The sequence below is a fragment of the Bombus pascuorum genome, chromosome 3 (genome assembly GCF_905332965.1).
Source record: "Bombus pascuorum chromosome 3, iyBomPasc1.1, whole genome shotgun sequence".
Classification (NCBI taxonomy): domain Eukaryota; kingdom Metazoa; phylum Arthropoda; class Insecta; order Hymenoptera; family Apidae; genus Bombus; species Bombus pascuorum.
In genome coordinates this window covers 17,138,409-17,150,986 of record NC_083490.1, presented here as the reverse complement: position 1 = coordinate 17,150,986, position 12,578 = coordinate 17,138,409, and the positions used below count along the sequence as shown (strand labels likewise).

Sequence of the window (12,578 nt, the reverse complement as noted above, 5' to 3'; positions counted from 1 at the left end):
TTCAATATTTTAAAATTCAAAACGAAAATTATTTTTCTAACAGAAAATTTCATTACTTTTATAATACTTAAATATATTTTTCACTAAATTCATATTATTTGAGATATTAGAATTCTAAAATAATCTATGATCTAAATGATCTGAATCTAGATGTAGAAATGTTAAAACATTTTTTTCGTAAAATTATTTTCTTAAAAAATATTTCACTGTATTAAAATAAAATAAATGCTCTATACATATATCAAAAGAGAGATACAGTTTAATGTTCGCTATTTCGATCCATGTGGCGAACACTATCCAGAGAGGCGTATTCTAGAAATTGCTCAGATTTATCTCTTTTTCAATATATTCGTCCAGGAGAGTTAATGCATTTGGGCGTGAGTTCTTTTCTCCAATTTGGGGTTATATTTAGCCATATTACAGACCGTGTAAAGAATGCTAAGATACCAATGAGACAAGTTTGGGGAATAGAAACAATTAAGTTGGGGAACTTAAGAAAGTTTAAGGATGACTTCAAAAGAAGATTGCTTATGTTTGATCGCTTAATAAATCGTTGAAGTAGTGCTTACATTTAGATTACTGCACACCCAAGTATATAATATTAGAGGAAACTAAGAGTGAGAAAGAGAAGATTGAAGCAGAGGAATGAAGAGATATGAAGAGGTTATTAGAAATGTTGTAGGTAGAGTGTTCGTTAAACAATGTCTGAAAGAAAAAGAAAGGAAAATAGGAGAAACAAAGAATAGCAGAAAAAGGGAAAGAATACTTCTGGAGAAGCGGCTATACCAATCTAAAGTGTGGAAAGTCTGAGGCAGAGGGAAGTTTATTTAATAAAAGTTATGACAGAAAGGATCAAAGAGTTGCAAGGTCAATTGTGATATAATAAAATCTGAAACCCCAAATATAATAGTAAATACTAATACATAAGAACAGCGGACAAAGCGGAATAACCGGGAAAGGAATGACGGGAAGGCAGCAAGAGGCTAATGGCAAGGACAAGACGCGGAAATGTGAAAGAGGAAAACAGTTATTGGTTGGCAGAAGAAAAAAGAAAATATATTTTATGTAATTTAGAGATAGGTACGTTGAAACAGTTGTTAAAAGACAACTATAGATTAGATTTTAGTTTACTAAGAGAGGAGAATACGGCATAAAGTAGAGTTAACGAAGCAATGACAAATTGGTTAAGAGTTTAGGAGAAAAGGCGTAAAAATATAGCTACTGAAGCGATTGCAAGCTAAAGAGAAATATGTGATAATAGATAGGTTAAGTATAAGATATATAGGTTAAGAGAAATAAAGATATATGTATATATGTAATCTGTAGCTTTGTGGATATATAAGGGGATATATGTTTTTGACATGGGAGTGCGGATGGTTGTATTTCGAATTATGATGGATATTGCAGGAGCTGTAAGGGAATGAGTGAAAACTAGAAATATGTAAACCAATTTCTTTTTTTAAGTTGTGAAGCCGAAAAATAAATAAGGATATATAATAATTATTAATTCATACATATATACATTTCTAAATATATTTGGCTTTTAAATATTTTCATATATCGATCTTTTGTACGTTACTTTTGGATAGTTTTACTATCCTAATATATATCAACATATATACCCAATATATACAATACATATGTATTGTATGTATATAGTATATGTGATTTTTGTATCTCACAGGAAGGCTACTGTTCAAAGCCGAAAGACTTGTCAGTGTATGAACTTGACCAAATTTAAATCAATCCTTTAACAAAAAATAAATAATTAAACGGATATATATAACATTAATATTCAAGTATATATTTATATATTTTATATACATATAATATATTATTGTAAAGACTTAACATTATTAGAAAAAGGTATATATTATGCACCATAATATACAAAATTAATTTAAATCTCTTTATACAAAATTTAATTACAATTTGCATTTTTATATTTAAAGAAGTTCAAACTACACTTTTTAAACAAATTTGTTTACTATGAAATCGTATATCATTTTGTACATTCATAATCAAGATAAATAAATCTTTGGTGAACTTGTAGAACTTTGAGAAATCAACATTTTGAGCAATTGTTCTTTATACATATTACTGTTGGTCTCGATTAATTTCCGAGATATTTACAAAAAACTATAGGTATCGCTACAGAGTATTTCTGCTTGTAGTTGTGCATCTGTGACAACATATGCGTTAATATGAGTTGCCTATTGCTGGCTGCTTATCTTCTGTTTATAAAAGAGAGTTGGACGAGCGTTAAGATCCCGTACACAACGTGCATATACGAAGCTGTAAGAAATGCGATCTTTTTATAAGTTATAACTCAATTAAAAGTGAATATCATTAATGAGTCTGAGTTTGAATTAAACTTTCCAATATCGCTGCGAGGCAGTCGGCTGCCGTGAAATATAATGATTATTCTATTTCGTAAAATAGTACTAATTATTCATTCGTCTATTATTTTCGTAATTAATTTGTTATTATTTCACGCAAGCGTTACCAGACTCGTAGCGGCTGAATTATGAAAATTAATCCAAACCCAATACGTTGATGATATTCATTTTTAAGTCAATTATAAGAGACAATTTTTGCAGTTTCGTATATATGTTGTAGATATTTGTTTATAAACAAAAATAAGCGGCAAATGGCCTGCAATCAACACTAACGCATACGCAGCCACAGACGCACAACTATAGACAGAAATACACTCTAGTGGTACCTGCAGTTTTTTTGCGAATATCTTGTAAAATAAGCGAAACCGACCCCGTTACATATGTACGAAAAAGTTGTTCAAAATGTTGAACTTTACAAAATATCCAAAAATTATAGAAATCGGAAAGGACGGAATGGTTCTACAAGTTCACCAAATCTTTCTTTGAAAAATAATTAAATACAAACGTTTTTTGCTATTATGTATATTATTTTAATTTTCTAATTATACTAAATTAGTTTAACTTTTGTACTAATAACTTCGAACAAGCACTTTTCCTATCAATAGTAATATTTTTAAACAAGGAAAATATACCATTTATTGAATAATGCAAATTTGCTATTTTCGCACATTATTCTTTATTGCTAATGGGATAAATTTAATTTTAATGAGTAAAATACTTTTGTAGTTATTTATAACTGTGGAAGGTGTCCCGGATGTTGAACAGGCAAAATTATGAAATACTTAGTTCTTTAACTCCCATAAGTGTACCTTATCCTGCTAATGCATGAGAAGTATGCAATAACATTACAGATACTAATCCTATACTTATAATCCAAGCTTGGAGTATAGAGAATTAACAGGTAAGTATATATATTAAACAATTAAAACCAAATTACAATATCATAATGATGCAAATATGTACAGAGTACATACAAAATAAATGCAGGAACTTTTTTAAACAAATCTTCACCGATTCAGAGATATAGAATCTCACAGTGGTGATCGTGACATTTATTTTTTATGCAGCTTGTACATTTTAGTCAAGTTTTGAAAATTAATTTAACTCAATTACAACCGAATTCATATTTACATAAATGAAATTTTCAGAAAATATTTCTTTGCTTGATATTTATAGTCATGATGAATTCAAGTACTAATAAAATTTATATATAATAAACTACTATTAAAATATATATAAGCAAAATATGTTCATGTAAAAAATGTTACAAAAATCAGCATTTTACAATATTTCCTAAATTGCTCCAATGTGATAGAATATTATGCAATTTAGAAAATGATAATAAAATACAATATAGATAACATCAATGTAATTAAAATAAGTTGAACTCTGATAGGTAGTCTTAAGCAGGTATGTTAAACACTACAATCTTATTCAATGCATCATGATAGTTGCTAAAATCTGATGTATGGAAATTATTTAACAGAACTTAATACACATAAAAATACATAAAAGCATCAAACAAGATTATAAAATTACAAATATATTGTATGATTCGTTTGAATCTTTAGGAAAGTAGTCTAATACTCATTATATTGTCCAAGTTTCACAATTAATCATAAAAAGAACAAATATTATATAAATATTTACAACTCAAAAGCTAGGAATATAACAGTCAAACCATTCACATTTATAATTCACGACTACATTCAAAAGTTGAAATGTATTCCAGGTCACATTTAAGATTTAAAGAATTAGCATTATTATTACTTAATGCACTGTATGGAAAATGGCACTCTCCAAAGTATGTGCTACTGTATAACAATGTATGCTGCCAATAATTAATAAGCAGAGTTATGATCGAACATTCTAGATTTATATAAAAACAGATAGAATAAACATCCGAACCTGGCTTATGGATCTAGAAGTGGTATTTAATATTCATGTGTCAATTGGAATTTTATAATGATTGGAAATAGAAAAATATTTAAATTTTTTACATGAACTAATTGATCTATATTACGTTTATCATAATTGTGAAGTTTAATATTTGCGTCCTTATCGTTATAATTTCTGTTTATCATCTTCTTTATAATCTCGTATCAAACAAATCACATTATGAAGGAATTATTAAATCAATTTTCTTTAGTCTAATAATAAAAAATTTAAGTAAATAAAGTAAAAATTTAACTAAAACAATGAACTAACACTATCAAGTGCATTTTTATAAACATATAATATACACAAGTGCATTTGAATTCTTACTAAAAATTTAAATATGATATACAAGTATGTGAAATTTATAGTAGAAATTTTAAATGATATAAAGATATATGTATATTAAACTAAGTTAATTTAAAAACTTGCATGTAAATTAAATTAAGTATTTTTTTTGCTGAAAGCGATTTAACATTTGATAGTCAGTGATTATAATCGCGAATTACAAGAGTTTAGTGACATATGTATGTTAGGTTTTTCGAAATCTTAAGGATGAACGTCTGAACTAACCATATAAACTTGCAAAACACTTTTACCTGGTTCCTCCAGAGATTCTTTTGACAAAATAACTAAGGATCCTGGTTCTACGTCACCGATATTTGGTATAACTGTTTTAAGAGGATCTATATGATGAATTTCTGAATTGATTTTGTCTAACATTAAATCCTCTGTAACTTTACCATCATTTTCTGAAGAAATTGTAATTTTATGATCATTAGAGCAATAATTTAACCTTTCATTATCAAACGTATTTATATCAGGTCCCTGTAATCTTTTTACTTTTGGTAATCTTCCAGATCTTGTTGGTCTTACACGATAAACTTCAGTATCACTGTCAACATCGTTACATGAATTTAATGATTCTACGTCATCTCTTTCAGTCAATAACTTTTCCTCATCTCTTGGTTTTTTATAAAGTTTTTTATTTGTCTTATTTAATGTTTGTTGATATTTTCCATTTGATTTTGTATTTTCTTTGTATACCATTGAATCCAAGCTGCATTTTTCTTTCTCTCCTTCTTCTCCTTTTTCTTCTTCATCTTCTCCTTCTTCTCCTTCTTCACTATCAGTCTCGCTTTCAATCCCAATACTGCGTGCTAATTCTACAAATAAATAAATATACTGGTAGCTTTAACATTCTTTATTAAATACATATCACTTTAACAAAAATATTTTAAAATGTAAACAATTGAAAATATTTGAAATATTTGAGCAAGTGTAATGTCAAAATTCTTCAAATTCAATATTTATACTTATTTTTAACTTACTACTTATTCGTCGTTTCCTTGATTTTTTATTCTTCTTCATCCTTTGTTGTTTACGTTTTTCTTTTATACTTAAAAGTTCTTTCTCTGAAGTTTCAAATGCAGCTGTTAATAAACAATTAAAATCATGATATTAATCAATAAATAAACTATTTAATAATTTTATAATCTCTATTTCAATCTTTTACTGCAAAGCCAATAAAATAAATAAAGAAACATAATATTGGTTTTCCAGCACTTGGTTACGTATCTTTGTTAATAAGTATAAATTGATATACTTCACTTTGCCAAAATTATTTTTAGGAGTAAATATATACTTTAAATATACTTTATATAAAAATTGTAATTTATTGTTAAGTTGAGTATTAATTTAAAATTAATATGATTAATTCAATAAACTGATATTGTTTTCTACATTTGCAGTAAGATAAAGTTAAAATATGTTGAAATAGAAATTTTCATCAAATGTTAAATAAGTGTATAAATATACATATAGCCTATAGTCTTTTAAGACAAATTTTTTACTCTTTAATCAATACTAAATTGGTATTACCAGATATTGGTACCAATTAGTACTAATGGCAATGAAGTTTTTACGTTTATTTTTTAATTTAGTTTTTATGTATATTTACATATATTTTATTATATAATCATTTTATATTTTTCATAAAATATTTTGCACGAAGTAACATAAATTCACAATCAATTTAAAAATAAATACAGAATATGCAAATTTACCTAATGACTTTTCTAACATTTCAGTATCAAATTCTTGATGATATGCAAGAGCTTTTTCAACCAAATGTCTATTTACTTTCTCTTCTTTTTTAAATTTTATCTTCATTTCCTGTCTCGTTCTGTTAGGAAAAAGACTTTGCATCAACAAAAAGTCTGTACCAATTGTATTTAATGCCCTATAGAAATTTAAAGTTTCTCGTGCAGACCATTCTTTACTTTTCTGACGCTTTTTATAAAATCCACTTCCACTATTATCATCATCAATAATAGCTTCTTTTGCTAATACTTTCCTACTTTTCTTTGCATTAGTTTGCTCTATAACAAGACTCTGTTCATCTATTATTAATTCACCATTCGGTCCAACTTTTACTTGAGGTACTGGCATTGTAGATGGATCATCTTCATTTTCTTCTTCCTGAAATTCTTCAGATCTGTAAAAACGATCATTTTCTTTTTGTATTTCAACTTATATATTGTTTTTATGAAACTATTTTCTCCAAAATTAAGACATATTACAACACACTTGAAATATTTACATTACATAATTTACTGAATAGAATACTTACTGACATTCTGAGACTCTTCTTGTTGATATGGCAGAGTCTTTAGACTTTTTCATGGGATTAGTAACAGGATTATAATAAATTAAATCATACATTGTAAGTTTGCTTCTATCTGGGGTTTTATTTTCATGTTTTAAATGAAATTCTCTTCTAGCTTCTGCTAGTTTCCTTGCAGATTCTGAAACTAAAATACGTCTCTTTTGTCCTACTTTGGATGTTATTAAATTATTCTTGATATTATTAGTAACTGCATCTTTTGTATTATTTGTTGATTGCGTTAAATCGTTCCTAGTATGATTAGCAATAGTGCATGATAGTCTCCTGCTATCATCTTCAGATTCACTTGTACTTGCTCCACTCCCTTGAATACTATTCCTTCTTATTCTATTACTATTATCGAATTTTGGCGTTGGTTTCATAAAACCAGTCCGATTTTGTGTTAATTTTATAGGAGAATCTAAAACAATACCAAATATCACAATTCTTCACAATGACACTATTCTGACCCGTGCTCTTCTTATTATAAATGATAAACTTCTATGATAATCACATCTTTCCCAATAAATCTATGATAAAACCTATAATATTATATTCTTTACTTTATATAAGGAATAAATATCGCATAATAATTTGTATTATTTATTATTTATCACTTCTTTACTATTATTAAAGAAAAATTGATTTCTTTTTTTTATGTCATATTCGTTAATTTTTAAATTTAAGTAAACTATATAATTAATAGTGTATTATGCATAAGTTATAAAAAGTTCATCTGATATTAAATAAATCAATTCCATTCTAAGCAAATAATCTAGAAGAATCTTTATGAATATTTGCAACAATCATTACCTTTATAAAATAATACACATTACATTCATAGTATTAATACAAGTGCACAATGCTTTACATATTCCGAATTAAAAAAAGACTTCATGCAGAAATTTAAACAAATTTAGAAATCAATAATGATATAAAGCACAAATTTATATAACTACCTATTATATTCATTATATTATATTCATTTATGTATTTACTGTCATTCATTCTAATCCTAGCTATTCATTTTTATAACATGATATGTAGCTCATTATACTTACTAATTTGTGTTGTATTTAAAACTTCTGGGGAATGTACAATTTCTTTCATAGATTTTTCAGAATTTTTTGTAGAGTCATCCTTATGTTCACTACATTGATTATCAACATGTAATTCCTCATTCTCTTTTTGGTCTCCTACCTCTTGAATTTGATGTATTAATTTTTTTGTATCGTCTACATCTTTTGTATCATCTTCTTGTATTTGTGTTTCTTGGAAAACATTTTTTGAAATTTGTTGTGATGTTATACAAATGTCATTAGATATATCTTTATTTTTCTCATTGTTTTCAATTGAATTAGGGTCTTCAGTAATGGATATATCTTGTGTTGGCTTCCTTCGGGTTGGAACAGTAACCATAGCTTTTATACGTGCTCGTTTCATTTTCTTAAATATATTAATTTATTAAAATCTCTGTAACATAGATTAATATCAAAATTTATAGATGGAGGATTTTGGAGATGTAAGAAAGAAAAGATAAGTAAGGAAGCACAGGTGAAAAGTTAAAAAGGGATAAGATCAAATGAATCAGAATATGAAATGGAAGTAGAAAATTTAAAGATGATAGCTGAAAAATGACATTAGGGGACCATATAGCAATAACTAGCAAAGAAAATTTCAAGGAGAGGACACTCAAAGGAAGATTAAAGCGTATTACAAACACTAAAGTCGTTATTAAAAATGGCAAACAAAAATCTCTGCTAAGTAGGAACAGGAAAAATAGTTGTCAGAAAAACATGGGAAGTACTGAATGTAATGAATAGATTTACGAAATTTAGAATATGAATTTTTATGCATTTATAAGAAATTTGGAGATGAAAAACTTACATGAAGTTAGACGAACAAAAGAAATAACAATGAATATACAATTTTAAATTAAATTTTGAAGCCGGCCATTTGACCAGACCTGGTAAGGTTAATGTTAACTAATAGTGTTAGTTACTCATTATAGAACATTAAAATACAGGTTTTGCAATTGAATTCTATCATAAAAAATTAATTGTTATTAATTTTTATAAACGAAGTATTCTAGAGTAAACCTTCGAAAAAACCGATCTTTTTGCACCTTTTTAAGGAATATAATTTTAAAAATATATGTGGAAAACCCTATGTCTAAACCCTTAAAATTAACTTATATTTTTAAAATAAAAATATTTAACAATATTAATTGTTGTTAAAAATGGACACATTTTTATTGTCATTATTTTTTATTAAACAGAAATGTATTTTTTAAATAAAATTATTTAATAAAAAAAACTAATTAATCCGGCACAGTTTGATTGCATTGCGTTCGCATCTAGACCAGTTTGCATCTTAATCTGTTGTTTACCATGGAGCTCCTTTAAATAATTTTTTGTTGTCGCGGACCCCTAAGACAATTTAAATCTGCAATATGCCTTAAATATGTGTATTTAAAAAACTCATCAATTACTCATCAACAACCTTCAAATTTGAACAGAAAAGATTTAATATAAATAAATAAATACATATGCTCCTAATGAATATTTTGTAATAATAAATATATATAATAATAAAATATAATAATATAATATATATAATATAATATATATAATAATAAAATAATAACTTATATGTGTGAGTCTAGCAATGTGAAGACTTCTTGGGGGGACTATAGATTAAAAATTACTGGTCTATAGTGCTTCCGAAAAAATACTGATTTGATCGATACATTTCGATCGTCAAACGTATGCAATTAGCGCAAATAGACGATGGATGTTGCCCGTTCTGGTTTAAGGCTATGTCAGATGTAAGCGCGTGCGATGGGTGTACATAGGAAATCCTGCCTAAGGATGAAACAAGCCACAAAGGATAAACAAAAATATTTTACTGAAAAAAATAAGAGGTTGTCTAATATAAGAAGATAGGAGTAAAGCAGAAGTATCCATGTACAATACTGCTTATAAAGACAAAGAATTTAAGCATAGAATTACTTAGCAATGAACCTTTTAATAAAATTCAGAAGATTACAAGCACAACTGAGATTTACTATTTTCGCTTCAGTGAAGAATAAGGAACAATGAATAAGGAGCAGTGCACGTGTTAAATATTAAATAGAGCATGTATTAAAACCTATCCAATGTATGAAGAAGTACAGAGCAAATTATTACAGCAACGAAGGGAGATATTAAGAAACTGTATTATTTCATAAAAAATGCAATGAAACTCAGATTAAATTACCCAAAAATATAAGAAGGAATATAATCGGGTTCAAAGAATACTGTTAACTCTTGAATTTAGAAAAATAACATAAAGTAGCTTGAATTTTACTAACTAGAATTAACATAGAAATAAAACAGTTAAATTAATTATACACATTTAAGATTGTAATGGGTGTAAGTCTAAATGCAATATAATACAAAAAAGAGTATTAAAATTTATATGATTATTTATCACATATTATACATTAATTCTCGATAATGCCATGTAACTTCAAAGTCACATGCTTATATATCAATATTCTTTTAATCTAATTTTATTTTTTGTAACTCCAAAGTTACAAACCTTTTCTTCATAATAAAATTTTTGAAATTGTGAACTCATCATCTATACAAGGTGTACACAAAAATTTGGGGAAACTCTAGAAACATGTGGTACTCAAAACAAAAAATCTTAATAAACATGGGTTCAAAAATTATTAACTTGTGAGTTAAAAGGTGCTTCTGTCAGTAAGATATAAGCTTTATACCATATGTTCAGTATGTCCCCTATTCATTTCAACACACATTTTAACATATTGAAAGATTCCCAATATTTCTCTTATCTCTTGACATCAAGTTTTCGAATCCTTGTATCAATACATATAACAATGTAATTTGTTTATTATAAACTATGGTTTTATATATTAAACATCTTCCTAAATCAAAAACCATTAGTTTTGGACTTATGTTTATTAAGACACTTTTGCTTGTTTTGACAAGTATTCCAAAGCTTTTTCATGTATCCTGTATATAGAGAGTTATCATCATTAAATTATAAAATATATTATATTAATTATATTTCAAATATTTCGAAGTGTTATTAAGTTTTTAAATATGTACAGTAAAATTAGTATTCTATCATAAATAATTAAAATTATTTCATTATGTTACAAAATCATATAATATTACAAAAACTAAAAAAATTTTTTAAATTTGTTATGAAGTATGGAAGTATATATCATAATTTACAATGATTGTATATTTGAAAGAAAAACTACTATACTTTTCAAACTACTAGACGTTTAAATATTAACAATAAAATTCCTACAGAGTCACAGTTTTTAGCTTACGATAAATTTTTTAAATTAGAAATATTCCATTTTGTTTATACCTTTGTAATACAAAATATAATAATGACAGCAAAAACAAATATATTTATAATAAAAAATGAAAGTTTAATATTTATAACTATTTATTCTTTAATTTTAGAAAGAATATTTTTGTTACAATATTTGTAACTGCTATAAAATATATGTATGTACATATTTATGGAATAGTAAAAAAATATGACAAGCCTTAGTAAGATAATATTTTAAGCAGAAAAATATAATAAGTGAACATACTAGCAGATTTAATGATAAGTAAATTTAATTTTGTTAAACATTGATAAGAAACTAAATTCTCTAACTTATCATTATTTTATAGTATAAGGTTATATGTGCATCTACTTACTAACGCAGCTTGACTCTCCGCGATTGTAATGTACTTATGCATACGGTATACACATGTCTGGCAACTCCTATGGAAGGGGTACCATCATTTTGATGTCGTATTTATAATTTCTTTACTGACCGCATAGCGCTGTCAACGAAACTATCCAAGCGTGCGCATGTGCATTCTTCATTAATGACGTACAAAAGCATGGGTCACATTCGTTGATGTCGTATCACCATTGTTATTAGTGTCAAAGTCAGTGCGTATCACATTCAGAGATGAATAGAGAGATCACCAATGCTTATGGACGAAATTCAACCAAAAACGGACACTAAGAATAAGGACCTCTGGTGGTCAATAGTTGTACTACTTGCTAATTTCGTCTTCGGTTTAGAGTTCTTGGTAGGAGAAACGAGCAAATGAACAGTGAGAAGGGAAATTTGAAATTGTCAGGAAGATGGTGAAAAGCAGTGGAACAAAATGACCGATATACAGAGTGTTAATTTTAAAAGTATTTTTAAAGGTAAGAAAAAATGACTAAATAAAGTGTACATGGTTTTAAGGCGTGCAACTGATGGTGGTAAAAAAATCTTGTGAAGATCATTTTAACGGCTTTTTCAGGGTCATCTTTTTTTTTTACATATTAACATGTACTTTTAATCGGAAGTGATAGTTGGCGTTAAGATGAGCCCAACGACTTACACACTATTATCTTGAAGTGGCCTTGTAAGCGTAGAAATTAGTTACAGTTTGAAGAATGCAGAAATAGTAAAACGAAAAGGGTAATATCACCATATTTTATTAAATGCTAAAAATACTGGCCGCCCACAGCAAGACGCATCTGTACACGATAAGTGAGCGGCTGCA

General features: G+C 27.0%; 1 protein-coding gene across 2 annotated transcripts; it reads right to left on the bottom strand.

The window, feature by feature from the left end:
* Window positions 1-1,783: 1,783 nt before the first annotated feature.
* Window positions 1,784-11,881, bottom strand: LOC132905695 (uncharacterized). Of its 2 annotated transcripts, none has more exons than XM_060957273.1 (6): window positions 11,730-11,881; window positions 8,061-8,472; window positions 6,967-7,420; window positions 6,401-6,831; window positions 5,666-5,767; window positions 1,784-5,500 (listed from the first exon to the last, which is right to left on the bottom strand). In XM_060957273.1, the coding sequence occupies exons 2-6, from the start codon at window positions 8,440-8,442 to the stop codon at window positions 4,884-4,886; spliced, it is 1,986 nt and encodes a 661-aa protein (XP_060813256.1). In that variant the 5' UTR covers window positions 8,443-8,472; window positions 11,730-11,881; the 3' UTR covers window positions 1,784-4,883. The 2 variants fall into 2 exon arrangements, with proteins under 2 accessions (XP_060813256.1, XP_060813257.1); XM_060957274.1 differs by lacking the exon at window positions 11,730-11,881 and adding an exon at window positions 10,720-11,092.
* Between the last annotated feature and the right edge of the window lie 697 nt (window positions 11,882-12,578).

Coding starts and splice junctions, on each gene's coding strand:
- LOC132905695 (XM_060957273.1), bottom strand. CDS start 8,442: ATGAAACGAGCACGTATAAAAGCTATGGTTACTGTTCCAACCCGAAGG. Junction 7,421..8,060: donor TTTAAATACAACACAAATTA/GTAAGTATAATG, acceptor GTATTGTTTTAG/ATTCTCCTATAAAATTAACA. Junction 5,768..6,400: donor AATGTTAGAAAAGTCATTAG/GTAAATTTGCAT, acceptor GTTTATTAACAG/CTGCATTTGAAACTTCAGAG.